A 16001-nucleotide genomic window follows, 5' to 3' on the forward strand; every position below is an offset into this window, starting at 1 on the left:
TGCGGACGGCTTAAAGTCAATGGAAGCTGTCCCATCTGCGGCCCGTCTGCAAGTGAGATTGTGGACAGACTGCGGATCACGCGGGAAAGCAGGGTTTAAAATAAAGCAAACAACTGTGCTGCGCGTGTCCGACGCTTCCGCACACATCCACAGTACAGAAAAAAGAAGACCCGGACAGGTACGCAGGGTTGCCGGCTGCGGGCAGGGTCGGGTTCCAGTGTGGGCTGCTATGGCGGGACATGAGGCCATACTGTGGTTGGAAGTTTTAGGGTACCTTCACACGGGGCAGATTAGCTGCCAACTTTTCACAACGTTTCGCTCCGTATGGACCAGACTGTTTGCCCAAATCCCGTCCCCCTGGGCTGTGCTGTAAATACTGTGGATTTTTCACAGCTGATTTCATTACAGAATTTCTGCAGCCTTTACGCCCCACGTGGCGGCACACTGATGGGTCGCGGACAGCTGGAAGCGTTATTGGAAGTATTATGGGTCATGAACAGCCGGAAGCATAATGGGGGCGCTGACCGAGTTGGGCTGAGTTATATGAGCGGCACCAATTATGTTGCATTGCGTTATGTGGGGGATGTTGACTACGGCAGGATGCATTATGGGGCACCGACTCTGGTTGGGCTGTGTTGTGGTGGTGCTGACTGTGATGGGTTGCATCAGGTTACGCTCTGTGGAGGGTGCTGACTAGCAGGCTGTGTTATGTGGGCACCGACTGTGGCAGGCTGCTTAATGCAGGGATGCTAACTATAGCGGGTTGGGTAATGCGGGGTGTTAACTAAGACGGGTTGGGTAATGCGGGGTGCTAACTATGGCGGGTTTGCGTAATGCGGGGCGCTAACTATGGCGGGTTTGCGTAATGCGGGGCGCTAACTCTGGCGGGTTTGCGTAATGCGGGGCGCTAACTCTGGCGGGTTTGCGTAATGCGGGGCGCTAACTCTGGCGGGGTTGCGTATTGCGGGGCGCTAACTCTGGCGGGTGGCATATTGCGGGGCGCTAACTCTGGCGGGTGGCATATTGCGGGGCGCTAACTCTGGCGGGTGGCATATTGCGGGGCGCTAACTCTGGCGGGTGGCATATTGCGGGGCGCTAACTCTGGCGGGTTGGGTATTGCGGGGCGCTAACTCTGGCGGGTTGGGTATTGCGGGGCGCTAACTCTGGAGGGTTGGGTATTGCGGGGTGCTAACTCTGGAGGGTTGGGTATTCGGGGCGCTAACTCTGGCGGGGTTGCGTATTGCGGGGCGCTAACTCTGGCGGGTGGCATATTGCGGGGCGCTAACTCTGGCGGGTTTGCGTAATGCGGGGCGCTAACTCTGGCGGAGTTGCGTATTGCGGGGCGCTAACTCTGGCGGAGTTGCGTATTGCGGGGCGCTAACTCTGGCGGAGTTGCGTATTGCGGGGCGCTAACTCTGGCGGGGTTGCGTATTGCGGGGCGCTAACTCTGGCGGGGTTGCGTATTGCGGGGCGCTAACTCTGGCGGGGTTGCGTATTGCGGGGCGCTAACTCTGGCGGGGTTGCGTATTGCGGGGCGCTAACTCTGGCGGGGTTGCGTATTGCGGGGCGCTAACTCTGGCGGGGTTGCGTATTGCGGGGCGCTAACTCTGGCGGGGTTGCGTATTGCGGGGCGCTAACTCTGGCGGGTGGCATATTGCGTGGCGCTAACTCTGGCGGGTGGCATATTGCGGGGTGCTAACTCTGGCGGGTGGCATATTGCGGGGCGCTAACTCTGGCGGATTGGGTATTGCGGGGCGCTAACTCTGGCGGGTTGGGTATTGCGGGGCACTAATTGTGGAGGGTTGCGTTACTGTGCTTACTTCCTGCCATAATCCTGCATGCGCCGCTCTTCTCCGCACGCGCGGACGGGTTCCATGTGACTCCTCTTCTTTTCACAGTACAAAGCGAGGAGTAATCCGGCTCTGTCTGACGCTGGAATTACTTGGCTCACAAAGCAGGATTAGTGTAAGTGCCGCCATCATAAAGCTCCAGATTCTCTTAATTGGCCTCATAAAACAGGATTCTTTTACTGGAAGCTTCCTGCACCATAAAGATCATCTACTCCATATTATGGGCTGAATGTCTCCTCTGTGAATCATATGCAGATGTAGCTGAGCTGGATGCGCGCCTCTTGTGCGTGATACTGACTCGCAGAGTAGATGGAATACAGTCCTATGTAAGACCACAGGCAACGCATCATTTTAACTGCTTGGTTTGTATCAAATGACAAACTCACCTTTGTGGCTCCTGACAAACTCGGCTCTGCTATCTCACAAACTCTAATTTGGCATTTCGGATAAACTCTTGCTTTGTTACATCTGACAAACGCAGCTTTTAAATATTTATCGAACTTGGCCCATCTACATTTGACAGACTTGGTCCTCCTACAACGGTCAAAAATACCCCTCAGACCGAGGACACAACTTTCATTCTGTTCTTGTTCAAAAAAGTCCCCATAATGCCCTCGGCATTGAAGCAGGTGGGCGGTGTCTGGTGCAGCGGTGCCCCTTCTACAGCGCTGCAATCTGCTGTGTTGTAAGGGGAGTGGGGGTATCAGGAACCCCCACAGATGCTGATCATAGCGCTTATTCATATAGGTGTAGCAGAGCTGAATTGGTCATTGCACTGCCAAATAACCGACTCGGCTCTGCTACATCTGAATGTGGCCGCCCTGCAGTGCTGTTTTCTCACATGAAACTTATCAAATTCTCATCCTTCTCCCAAATGTCCTTCAAAGCAATTCCATCCAGCTTGTTGCACGCTGCTCCGGTGTAACTAAATACTTCCAGCCCTTCTGGCTTCCTTGTTCTGTTACACGATTATATTTTGTGACTTCCATCTGGCAGATGTCGCCATGTGCGCGATTCTTCCTCTCCTTACAGCCGAGCGAGTCTTCAAGTGACTACTCAAGTAACCAGTCAAGTCTCTGGCAGTCGCGGAGCGGAGAGTCTGTCTTATCCAGGAGCTTAGGGGTTTATTTCTAAGAGGGGGGGGGGGATAGCAAAAATCAGACTAGCCCCCATTATGATGTAGTCGTTTACCCCCCAGGGCAGAAGGGGCTGATGTTTGTCCCCCTCCTGTTTTCATCAACCTTGCTGGCTAATGGTGTAGATCCTCTAGAAAGCTGAATGCGGCACAGGGGCTAACCACCCAACAGCCAATAGGACCCCTATAGCAGCAGTATGGACTTCCTCTGTTATGTATGGCTTACCATAAAGTGATGCTGACATGCTCCAGAGCTGCACTCACTATTCTGCTGCTGGAGTCACTGTGTACATACATTACTTATCCTGTACTGATCCTGAGTTCCATCCTGTATTATACTCCAGAGCTGCACTCACTATTCTGCTGGTGGAGTCACTGTATACATACATTACTTATCCTGTACTGATCCTGAGTTCCATCCTGTATTATACTCCAGAGCTGCACTCACTATTCTGCTGGTGGGGTCACTGTGTACATACATTACTTATCCTGTACTGCTCCTGAGTTACATCCTGTATTATACCCCAGAGCTGCACTCACTATTCTGCTGGTGGAGTCACTGTGTACATACATTACTTATCCTGTACTGATCCTGAGTTACATCCTGTATTATACTCCAGAGCTGCACTCACTATTCTGCTGGTGGAGTCACTGTATACATACATTACTTATCCTGTACTGATCCTGAGTTACATCCTGTATTATACTGCAGAGCTGCACTCACTATTCTGCTGGTGGGGTCACTGTGTACATACATTACTTATCCTGTACTGATCCTGAGTTACATCCTGTATTATACTCCAGAGCTGCACTCACTATTCTGCTGCTGGTGGGGTCACTGTGTACATACATTACTTATCCTGTACTGATCCTGAGTTACATCCTGTATTATCCTCCACAGCTGCACTCACTATTCTGCTGGTGGAGTCACTCTGTACATACATTACTTATCCTGTACTGATCCTGAGTTACATCCTGTATTATACTCCGGAGCTGCACTCACTATTCTGCTGGTGGAGTCACTGTGTACATACATTACTTATCCTGTACTGATCCTGAGTTACATCCTGTATTATACTCCGGAGCTGCACTCACTATTCTGCTGGTGGAGTCACTGTGTACATACATTACATCCTGTATAATACTTCAGAGCTGGTCTTCTCTCCCCTCATCCGTGACATGTATATTCATCAATAAAACAGCACCACCTACTGGACAGACAGAGTAGTGGCTCAGCAGTCCTTACTACGGTTCTTTATAACCTGGAGACCAGGGTTCAACTCTGATTAGGGGGCAACACTGCAGTCTCTAAATGGAAGTGCGGGGTACTGAGTGTGCCTTAGTGATTGACATAGGGGTGTGACCCCCTCACCCGCCCCCCAGGGCCCGGTCTTCCTCTTAAAACAATTTTCCTTTTTATCCAAAATCTTAATATTTGCCTCTTTTTCTCTTGCAGATGGGCTGACGGACTGCCTGGACCCCGACTGCTGCCTGCAACAGTCCTGTCAGACCAGCGCGCTGTGCCTGGGCTCCCCGGACCCCCTCGATATAATCCAGGAGACGCAGGTCCCCGTGTCCCATCAGAACCTGCAGTCCTTCTATCACCGCATTAAGTTCCTGGTGGGCCGGGACAGCACTCACTTCATTCCAGGAGAGAACCCGTTTGATGGAGGGTTAGTATCAGCTAATCTATATACTTATGTAGCAGATGGGAGAATGTGCGGTGTAGCAGAGCTGAGATTGTCACCTGTGACAACTTTTTCACGGACTGAAATTGAGCGTATTTCTTGCGTTTCGCAGGTTTTTTTGTCTGCATATTAATCATCTTTTTCACGTGCAGAAAAAAAATTACAAGGAAGCCCCATTGACTTCATGCGGAAATAGACAATGAATATGCTTGTGTCATCTGTATTCACTGCGGATTTACGCAATCGCATTTACTTTAGTGGGCTTTTTCGGTCCGTAAAACGAACAAAAATTGGGACACGCTGCAATTTTTATATATATTTTTTTTAAGTGCCTAAATAACGCAGCCCTGACCAGCCCACTGCACACCAATGGGGCATCAGCACCGCATATGGCGACCCGTGAAGGCGCCCTGAGGCTCTTGGTCCTGCTCTCGCTATATTGCTCCCACTGTCTTGGCATAATGAGTCTCTTAAGCTGGCGGCGGGCGATCGCAGTCCTGGAGGAAAGGTCACCCAGTCTTTCATCGACCCTGAATGACCTATAAATCCCCATTGAGTGTCATTATGAAGCTTTTCGGGGTCTTTACAAAGCTGGGTGGCCGGCAGTCACCACAATGGCAGCCATTAGTGGTTGTCCTCCGTATGGGTCATAGAGCGAGGATATGTGGATTGGACTGTAGGAAGTGATATCCTTCCATATGCCAGGCAGGGGGATGGAAGGAAAGACCCTCCAAAGAAGTCTAGGATGTATTACTTATCCAGCTGCTCGCTCAGGCCATCCCCGTATACCTCTATATTCTATATACACCGATCGGGCGGCTTCTTTTAGAACCTTGGAGTAGTCACTTGTAGTCTCCAGAATTACAATGGACTCTGTATAGTATACATATAACATATATGATGCTATTTGGAAACCATCAGTAAGCAGGTGTGAGAAGTTCCCTGGATGAGGATTGGTTGACGGGTGTTGTAGTCACTGGGGGAGTCTGGGGACCTTGTGCCCACGTTTTCAGCCCGACTCCAGGTGCTCCAGATTGGTCTCCCCCGCTGTTGCCAACTGCTACTCTGTCCGGTCTCTAGGCTCGGTCTCGTCACCGCGAGAAGAAACGGAGCTCCCTGAGCGCTGGGGGTACGATCGGTGGACCTTAGTAGCACATCCCCGCTTCTCTAACTGGTAAGCCTTAAGGCTCAGCGCTTCACAGACTCGGGCACCAGATTGATACCATACCCTGGTTGATCACTTGGCGCGTTGCACTAGCCACGGGTTGTCCTTCCCAGCTCCCAGGGGGGCACAGTATGAAAACCAGGCCATTGTCCAAAACTACTTCTAGGAACAGTAACAGAAGTGTTCATGTCAATATATAGCCATAAGGGAGTACGGGGGTCACAAGTTCCATGGCCGAGGCGGAGGAGGGGGGAGCGCTGACAGAGCTCCGATTTATCGCCAGTGGGTCATCGCCCGTGGACAGGCAGCCTAAAGGTCCCTCTACATGGGATGACTGTCGGGCGCAGGAGTGATAGTCGTGCTGTGAATGGAGGCTGTGCGGCCGGGGAATGTTCCGCTTCACTCGCCTCCATTCACGGTGAACAGGCAGTCGCTGAAGGACTGAACTCCTGTTCACATTGGCTTGCTAAAAACCAAGAGACTCTGACCGGTGAGAACTCTGTTGCTCCGTGCCCTGCAGCGACAGCATCTACGCGGGACGAGCATCGCCGAATACACTGTTTACAGCGGTAATTTGGTCAACAATTGCCCCATGTAAGGATACCCCAATAGTAGTCTGACACTTCTGTTTTGTAGAGAGAACTTCTCAGAAGTCATCATCATCGCAGGTTTCCACATTACACGGAGAGGTGACACCTATATATAGATAACAGGATCCACCATTCACAATGGCACAGCTCACCTCCTCCCCCCCACATCCCACAGCACAGTCATTGATCATATCTTCCTCCTTGGTGCACTGCTGCATACTTGTCACTATCAGTCTAAGCCAGTGGGCAGCCTGGACCGGCAGGAGGATGTTACAAAGGGAAGGGGGATTGGCAGGCTGAAAGCCCCACCCCTGACTCCTCCTCTTGCGCCGTGCATTACATCTCCCCTCTTCCTCAACTTTTTACATGGAACGATTATTATTCAAAAAAATCGTTGTTAGAAGGTTCAAGTTGCGCTTCTGACCATGGGCATATACGCTGTTGTAATTGCGGTTCGTGTTTATCAGCCTCTCATTGCAGCCTGCCGTCCGCTGCTGCCTGTTGTTGCTCAGTAATCAGGAAGCTAGCAACTATTTGCGCTACTTGACGAACATTAATTGATTTAAATGAGATTTTTCCTCCACGCTGCAGCTTTTAAAGTGTGGAGCGAGAAATCAAAGAGCAGCAGGAGATTTCATAGTCAGGACGCAGGGCCGTTACCCTTTAGGGACGCAGGGCCGTTACCCTTTAGGGACGCAGGGCCGTTACCCTTTAGGGACGCAGGGCCGTTACCCTTTAGGGACGCAGGGCCGTTACCCTTTAGGGACCCTGACTGGTCTCCCCTCCCCCAGCGTTATGCTCCACCACCAGGCTTCACTGTAGGGATGGTATTGGGCAGGTGATAATCCGTGCCTGGCTTCCATCCACCTTAACCGATCTCCCCTCCCTCAGCATGATTCTCCACCACCAGGCTTCACTGTAGGGATGGTATTGGGCCGGTGATGAGCGGCGCCTGGTTTCCATCCACCCTGAACGGTCTCCTTTCCCCCAGCATGATGCTCCACTACCAGGCTTCACTGTAGGGATGGTATTGGGCCCGTGATAAGCCGTGCCTGGTTTCCATCCACCCTGACCGGTCTCCCCTCCCCCAGCATGATGCTCCACCACCAGGCTTCACTGTAGGGATGGTATTGGGCAGGTGATGAGCGGCGCCTGGTTTCCATCCATCCTGACCGGTCTCCCTTCCCCCAGCATGATGCTCCACCACCAGGCTTCACTGTAGGGATGGTATTGGGCCGGTGATGAGCGGCGCCTGGTTTCCATCCATCCTGACCGGTCTCCCCTCCCTCAGCATGCTGCTCCACCACCAGGCTTCACTGTAGGAATGGTATTGGGCCGGTGATGAGCGGCGCCTGGTTTCCATCCATCCTGACCGGTCTCCCCTCCCTCAGCATGCCGCTCCACCACCAGGCTTCACTGTAGGGATGGTATTGGGCAGGTGATGAGCGGCGCCTGGTTTCCATCCACCCTGACCGGTCTCCCCTCCCTCAGCATGCCGCTCCACCACCAGGCTTCACTGTAGGGATGGTATTGGGCCGGTGATGAGCGGCGCCTGGTTTCCATCCACCCTGACCGGTCTCCCTTCCCCCAGCATGTTGCTCCACCACCAGGCTTCACAGTAGGGATGGTGTTCGGCCGGTGATGAGCGGCGCCTGGTTTCCTTAGAACTTAGAACTGAGGTCAAAATGTTCAATCTTGGTGTCATCAGAGCAGAGGATCTTGTTTCTCACAGTCTGAGGGTCTTTTAGGTGCTTTTTGGTAACTCCAGGCGGCTTCCATGTGTATTTTACTGAGAAGAGGCTTTCTGTCTGCTCTGCCATAAATCCCAGATTGTTGGAGGCTGCAGTGATCGTCAATCTTCTGGAAGTTTCTTCCACCTTGCCCACAGGGTATTTGGAACCACTGGCGTAACTATAGGGGATGCAGTTGCACCCAGGCCCAGGAGCCTTAGGGGGCCCATAAGGTCTCTCTTCTCCATATAGAGAGCCCAGTACTGTAAATAAAGCATTATAGTTAGGGGCCCTGTTACAGGTTTTGCATTAGGGCCCAGGAGCTTCAAGTTCTGCGTTAAGGGGTTAAGAGAAGTTGGGGGGCCCCAAGATAAACTTTTGCATCTGGGCCCATGAGCCTTTAGCTACGTCCCTGTTTGGAGCTCACCCAGAGTGACCATTGAGTTCTTCATCACCTCTCTTACCGAGGCTCTTCTCCCCCTTAGTTTGGGGGTCGGCGGCTCTAGGAAGAGTCCTGGTTGTTCTTATGTATTATGTGGGCTGCTGGGCTTTTGGAAACTTTCAGGGCAGCAGAAATATTTTTGTAGCTTCTCCAGATCTGCGTCTCCACACAATCCAGTCTGTGAGCTCTACAGGCAGTTCTATCCTCCTCATGGATTGGTTTTGGCTCTGATATGCATTGTGAGCTGTGAGACCTTATATAGACGGGAGGGGGGAGGTGTCTTCTAAAATGATGTCCAATCACCTGAATTTAGCACAGATGTCGTCAATCAAGGTGTAGAAATATCTCAAAGATGGTCAAGAACAATGTGAGACCTCAGAGCTAAATTTGAAGTGTCATACCAAAGAATGTGAAGACTTAGCAAAGATTCCTAACGTTCCGTCACTTTGTCATTCTGGGGTAATCGGTGCGGAATGATGGGGAAAACTTGGTACACATTTTTTTCACTTGTACAGGGCCGCAACATAGCGAAATGTTAAAAAAATGGAAGGCTTTATATATTCTGTGTTTTGTATTCCCTAAAGTGTGTGACCAAGCTAGAAGAGCTGTGACGGTCCTGAGAGGGCAAAGAAATTCTGTACATTTTATACAAAGCAAGTATCTTAAAAACTATAAGAATAAAAAAAGTGGGAAAAAGAAACAAAAAACAAAGTAAAAGCGCTCATTTGAAAGTAGAAATGCACTGCCACCTAGTGGATACTTGTACTTGCCTCCCTGTCACTCTCTGGTTGGCCCTGTGCTGCACATTTTCGCCCTGGTCAGTATTACATAGGCGGCCTTCTAAACTTATACGATGTCCCTTTAAGACTTCACCAGGTGGCACTAAATAATGGTGCCTAGTGGGGCTCAATTATGGCAGCGCCGTGTGTATACGGGGGAGGGCGGGAAGACCCGGTGATAAAAATGTTCCAATTTCCTCGCACCGAGGCGTACCATAGACTCCAATTACAGCGCGGCTATTTTATGTGAAGTTCTTCACTGATAGAACGCCCCTCCGCTGCCTTCCCTCAGAGGTCTCTAAAACGTTATGACTTTTAAAAAGCCGGCAGTAAAGTATGAAGGTCGAGGGAGCCGAGTATCAGGGAAAGTCACGGAACTACTTGCTAAGTGGAAGGCTCTGGCAGTCTGTCTTTAGAAGGGGGTGTTCACACGTTGCGGGATTGCTGCGCACTTTGATGCAGTTTTTGGAGTGGATCTGCAGTACAGATCATGTGCCGGGATACGGTCTCACTTTAGCTCTCTATCGTTCTTTCTTTTTATGCCTCATTCTCTCTCATGAGCACTCTGTCACACGCCCTGTGTCTTGTCTCTCACTGTCTCCCCTCGCATCACCCCCAAACCCCCACCCCCACCCCGCCGTCACTTTCTCCCCCATCTACTTTCCTCATTCATGCCTGCTCTCTCCATGCCTGCTCTTTCTCCCCCCATCGTTTGCTTGCGCCCTCTCGGTCTCCCTTGGTCGTTTGCTTGCGCCCTCTCGGTCTCCCATGGTCGTTTGCTTGCGCCCTCTCGGTCTCCCTTGGTCGTTTGCTTGCGCCCTCTCGGTCTCCCTTGGTCGTTTGCTTGCGCCCTCTCGGTCTCCCTTGGTCGTTTGCTTGCGCCCTCTCGGTCTCCCTTGGTCGTTTGCTTGCGCCCTCTCGGTCTCCCTTGGTCGTTTGCTTGCGCCCTCTCGGTCTCCCTTGGTCGTTTGCTTGCGCCCTCTCGGTCTCCCTTGGTCGTTTGCTTGCGCCCTCTCGGTCTCCCTTGGTCGTTTGCTCGCGCCCTCTCGGTCTCCCTTGGTCGTTTGCTCGCGCCCTCTCGGTCTCCCTTGGTCGTTTGCTCGCGCCCTCTCGGTCTCCCTTGGTCGTTTGCTCGCGCCCTCTCGGTCTCCCTTGGTCGTTTGCTTGCGCCCTCTCGGTCTCCCTTGGTCGTTTGCTTGCGCCCTCTCGGTCTCCCTTGGTTGTTTGCTCGCGCCCTCTCTCTCTTTTCCACCCAACCCCCATTCTTGCTTATGTCTTTTTAGCTTTTTTTTTCTGTTACTCTTTCGGACCTTTGCTGCGTTCCCTTATGCCCCTGACTTTATAGAATTGACTGCATTGATATTTCCATAAGTATGATTTTCTTTCCGTGGTCCCCAAGGAGACGCAGGAGCTGGAGCCCAAAAACTTACTATCCTAATAATAGTCACTCAAATGAAAACCTTATAAACACTTCTCCCCTCCCTGCTGCCGCCGTGCCAAGCTGCCCGTATAGTGTCAGCAATGCTCCTAGAGCGCAACTAAATTACATGCATTAAAAGCCAGGTTTGCTAAAACTTCGTTAAAAGTCAAACTTCGACCCAATGAATCGTGAGAGTCAATCTATAGAAGGAACCGCAATCCAAAGCACATCGCCAAGTTTATCTTAATTCTCGCTGCGTGTTTCCTGCCTGGGATTCCAGTTAAATCTATTCTAATCATACCCGGTGCCGCGCGCTCGCTGATATTAGGCAGCCACGGCTTACCGGTGGCAGCGGCTGTCGAAACCTGCGTAAATACGCTCGCCTGAAGAACGGCTGGATATAAATCTGTTCTCAAACTGTGTAAATGGTTCTCACTCCATGAGCTTTCAGCATTTTTATCCTAGTCCTGCCCAGAAGTGGCACAAACTGTGCCATTCCACTCACTATGCCAGGCCCATTACTGAAGAACTTCTACCATGGCGAGGAACAGATTTAGCAGTGTTCAGAAATAATTTTGCTTTGCTGAGACTGTTCGGGGTGCGATAACCAGGGCTACAATTGGAGTAAAGAAACAATTACTTTTTACTCAGCTTTGAGCTAAATGAGGTGGAAAAAACTAATTAAAGGAAAGTTTACCCACATTCAAAAATATTCTCACTTAATTCCCCCATTTCCGTTATGCAGCTCCATGGATCGTCACAAACTCCATGGATCAAGCAACACTTTCCTTTATCCAATACTTCATGTGCAGCGAGCAGGAGTTGGCAGGCGCAGCTCGAGTGTGCGCTAACTTTGACCTTGTCACAATGGTTGCTACTCTGCATAAAGCGGTGCAGTAGGGGGGATTGCAATAGGGATTCTTGGCGAGAGTAATTAGTGTAAGTTCGGTATGACGCCAGTGCCTTTGGATGAGGGTGTCTTTGCAATGACTAAATAAAGAGCAGAGTCCATGGAAGTATCGGTAGAACCGAAGGCACACAGTTTACTGGAACTCGCAGAATAAATACAACATTCACAATTCTTCAGAAGTACAGGCAGTAGATTTCCCATCCACTTTTTGTATAGGTTAGATATCAATATTCATTCCTTGATGCTTGGAGGTTATTTGTGGAGGGATGGAGGGAAGAGTGCAGGTTCTCCTGTGACACACTGGCTTCTGAATTTGCAGGAATAAGATTAACTCACAGCTGTGAAGCCTGTTTCTTTTCCAGTCTCCGCAGGGTGTGCCCTGTCTCTGGTTACTTTGGTCAGGGTTGAGAAAGACTCCTCTCTGGCCTTCTGCATTCCCCTCCTGCTGACTCCATGACTAGTCTTCTCTTCTTCAGACCTGGCCTGGACTGCACTAGGCTAGCCTGGCCTCAAGGACTGCCTAACCCCACCCATGCTCCGTCTTTTATACTCTCCCCACTAACCAATCCTGGGCTAAGGAGAATTCTTCTACCCAATCCCTTTCGTAGCTAGGGGTGATGGATGAGTAACAGAGTGGATTAGGGTGCATTCTGCATAGTCATGCTAAGTTAGTAAAGACACCAGACATTAACCTTTTGTGACCCTTTTAAGGTCAATACACATAACTAAATGTTAGTACACATTCCACATGAGACGACTATAAAAGTGCTGTGGGACCCCAACTCCGGGGTACTCCACATGACTCCAAATGTGAATGTGTGGACAGCACAACAGAATAGGACTGGATTAAGTGCCATCGTATGCTTGCATCCTGTTGTGGCCCATCATCTAGACAGATAAAGGGCTCTCCCAGGTTGGGGCCCCTGCTAATCTTGATAAATATGCTCTGGCATTGTTAAACCAAGGGATAAGGGGTCCACTGTGGCTTTGCTGCCTAAATACCCACTTACACCTCAAGTTAGCTATGCCTATCAGCAAAACCTCATGTTGCAGGATCACATTCTTGATACTCTGTGGCAACACTGCTGCTGGCACAGACTCTCTACATGAGTAGGCATGTACCCCCAAATCAAACAAATTACATCCATGTACCCTAAATTTCAATGCAGCTTTGGTTGTGACAAAGCTTTCTATTACGTCTGCTAGCAAAGATCTCAATGCAGCTTAGAATGTAACTGGAGTATAAAGCTTTAGATTACATTTGCCAGCAAGATGCCAACAGATCTCAGACAGCAGCTAGTAGACGTCTTAATGCAGCTTTGGATGTGACTGGAGTATAAATCATTACACATAAAAAGCTGTACTTTTAAAGGTTTTGCGGTGCCATTGCAGCCCGCCATCCCGTGAACCGACCATACGAATTCCTCACTATAAAGACCTCCGAATAATCTTTCTCTGTTAAGTAAAATGCGTCCTGCAGGACAAAAAGCGCGGCGAGCGAGAAACCTTTTTAACAAATTATTCAATTTCTTCATTCTTTTTTTTTTTTCCCATGCATTTGCAAATGGAGAAAAAACTGTTTGAGGCGAGCTTTATCTGCAGATGGGAAGCAGCTGTGATCGCCGCATACATATTTAATGGAGGGAGGGCTTTTTCCCCATCTAAGTGCTTCTCGAACTTCATGGTCATTTTTTTTTAAGTGCAAAATTAAGTAACCCTGAGCTGTTTATAGAAAGCGGGCAAAATAATGTCTTTTTGGAGCGTTTTTCAGCATATGATTTTCTCCTGCGGGGAGTGATTAGTCTGATGCAGTGGAAGCGCCTGATGGGAAGATTGAATAATACGGATTATCTGGTGGTCGAAAAAATGTGGAATGATAAAAAAAAAATACAAAAAAATACAAAAAAATTGTTAATTTTATGAATATAAAAATTATTTTTGCTTTTAAGCTGTTGGACAAAGACTTTTAATGCTGCATTAACCTCTTAGTGTCTGACCTGTTTTGTGCCTGAAGGACCAAGGGATTTTCATCGTCATGCGGCAAGAGCCACAACTCGCTGACGGCCCTACGAGGGCTTGTCTTGGTTTTTTGAGACCAGCTGTATATGTTAATGGTCGCACTCTGAGACGATTAATGTGTTGTAGAACTTTTTAAAAATTACATTTTTTTTCTGTGTGTTTATGAAAAAGTTCATAATTTCGGCCGTTCTTTTTGGGGTTTATTTCTTACCATTTGGTAAAAATACCATGCTAACTTTCTTATTTAGATCAGCGCGATTATTGCGACAAGATTTTTTTATTGTTTACTACTTTAGCACAGTAAGGGCTTAGTCACACAAGCGCATTCGGGCATGAAGAAGACAGCCGCATCTGCAGGTATGGGCGATTCACCGCAGCGCTGCAAGAAATAACATGTGACCGGCTCCATTGCCGGTCATGTGTTCTTTATTCCGGCGCTGCGGGGAGTTATCTGTCCTGAAGTCTGGCTGTCTTCTTCGTGCAGTAAGGGCTCAGTCACACGGGTGCGTCGGCGCCCTGTACGGGCACTGATGCGCCCCCGTGACTAAGCCCTAAAGACACGTTTAGGGTTTTTTTGTGTTTTTTCTAGAAAAATAATGGAATCCGCATTCCAAGACCTGGAACATTTTTATTTTTCTGTTAGCGGATCAATGTGAGGGCTTGTATGTAGCATGAAGAGTTACAGCTCTCATTGGTACCAATCTGAGCCACGTGTGACAAACAAAAAAGAAGCTTATGGGTTGCAAGTAGCTGACCTGCTGAGTCTGCAGATGCGTGTTTTATACCTGCCTTCCCCGTCGTTCACCCCGGTATCAGCGCTCAAACCCGCCGCTGCAGTGCATTGAGTGCATGCTCAAACTTCGGATAGGAGGATTACTTGGCACGCGGCTAAATACACTGTAGCGGCGGGTTTGAGCGCTGACACCTTGGGAACTGCAGGGAAGGTACTTGCATCCCTGGACTTAGCCGATCACTTGCTTATATTATAGGGCTCAAAGTAGCTGAGAGAGTCTCTTTAAAGTGCATTGGGGACCACCATAAAAAGGCGTATTGGCGGTCACTAAGAGGTTAATGGAACAATGTTTATATCTGATTGAAAAAAATACAAGGAAGGTTTCTCTGAAATTATAAAAGAAACCTTTCCAAAAATGATGTTTTTTTTCTGCTGCTTTTTATATACACTGAATGGGACCTTTATTAGAGCCCCCAGCGCTCTCGTCATTGGGGCTTGCCTGTAGGGAAATCGTCACCGTGACCCCGGAGTGGATCCGTTTCAGGTTGAATTCACATTAGACGAGAAACATGCAACGATTCTAAACTAGTCAGGGCCAGGATTTCACTTCTGCGTTGTGGAGGGAATACCAAGAATGGCGTGATCAAGGGGATCCTGTGAACGGAAACAACTCAGTGCTGAAAGGGGTCAGAGGTGGATGTTGGGAATCATTCTGATCAACTTGTGCTACACAGTCAAGACATAACCACAACACTTGTGTTCCATCTGACATGTCGACTGCAGACTCACTGTTCCTTACCAAAGATGATATAGCAGCAGGCGACCAGTTCCAGCACTACTGTGTCTAGGAGAAACAGAAAGACGAGACTCCAGCAGGCAAAAGAACGCAACACTTGTATCTCTGAGCAGCGGAAAAACCTCTCCTGGTTCGATGGACCCAGATTTCTGTTGCCCCTTTCTGATGGGAGGTCAGAATTTGGCACAAGCAGCATGAATCGCTGACCCCTTCCTGTCAGCTGGTCAGAACATGTCAGCCCCTCCATCTAAACTGCAGCAACTACAAGAAGCTTCCTGTCCGCAGGGGCCGATATTCCTGCAGAACGATTTCATCAAATAGTGGAATCTGCACCACAATAAATTGCTGCGGTTCAGAAGACAAAAGGAGTCCAACGCTACTAGTTGGGGGTCTGATAAAGGGGCCATTCAGCATATGTGCTCATCCACGGGTCCTTAATTAGAAGGCTCGGCAGCAGTAACTGAGAGATCTATGCCTTCGACTGTCACATAATAAATGTGCAACACTCACACACAGGAACATATTTTTTCTTTCTGGGTCTTTCTCTTCTAGCGCATGGCATAAGGCATGGGTCACTGGTGGGAAGTTCAGTTATTCATCCCTTTGCTGAGTTCTCATCTGTTAAATCATCTGAGCCCGCTTTTATCAGTGCGATCTGAGAAATCTGCTCAGCCGAGTTTCAGCTTCCTTTACAGACTCTGTAAATAATGCAAAGCTCAACTCTCCGAAGGGAGAGGGAAGACC

At 49.4% G+C, this 16001-nt stretch overlaps 1 protein-coding gene across 2 annotated transcripts in view; it reads left to right on the top strand.

Moving 5' to 3' along the window:
• LOC136588774 (teneurin-4) overlaps nucleotides 1-16001 on the top strand; it is a 294083-nt gene that overhangs the window by 227124 nt on the left and 50958 nt on the right. For both annotated transcript variants that reach the window (XM_066588238.1, XM_066588231.1), the window contains one exon: nucleotides 4442-4658. In XM_066588238.1, coding sequence (XP_066444335.1) covers nucleotides 4442-4658 — 217 coding nt within the window. The remainder of the gene's footprint in view (nucleotides 1-4441; nucleotides 4659-16001) is intronic.

Source organism: Eleutherodactylus coqui, chromosome 1 (assembly GCF_035609145.1).
Source record: "Eleutherodactylus coqui strain aEleCoq1 chromosome 1, aEleCoq1.hap1, whole genome shotgun sequence".
Classification (NCBI taxonomy): Eukaryota; Metazoa; Chordata; class Amphibia; order Anura; family Eleutherodactylidae; genus Eleutherodactylus; species Eleutherodactylus coqui.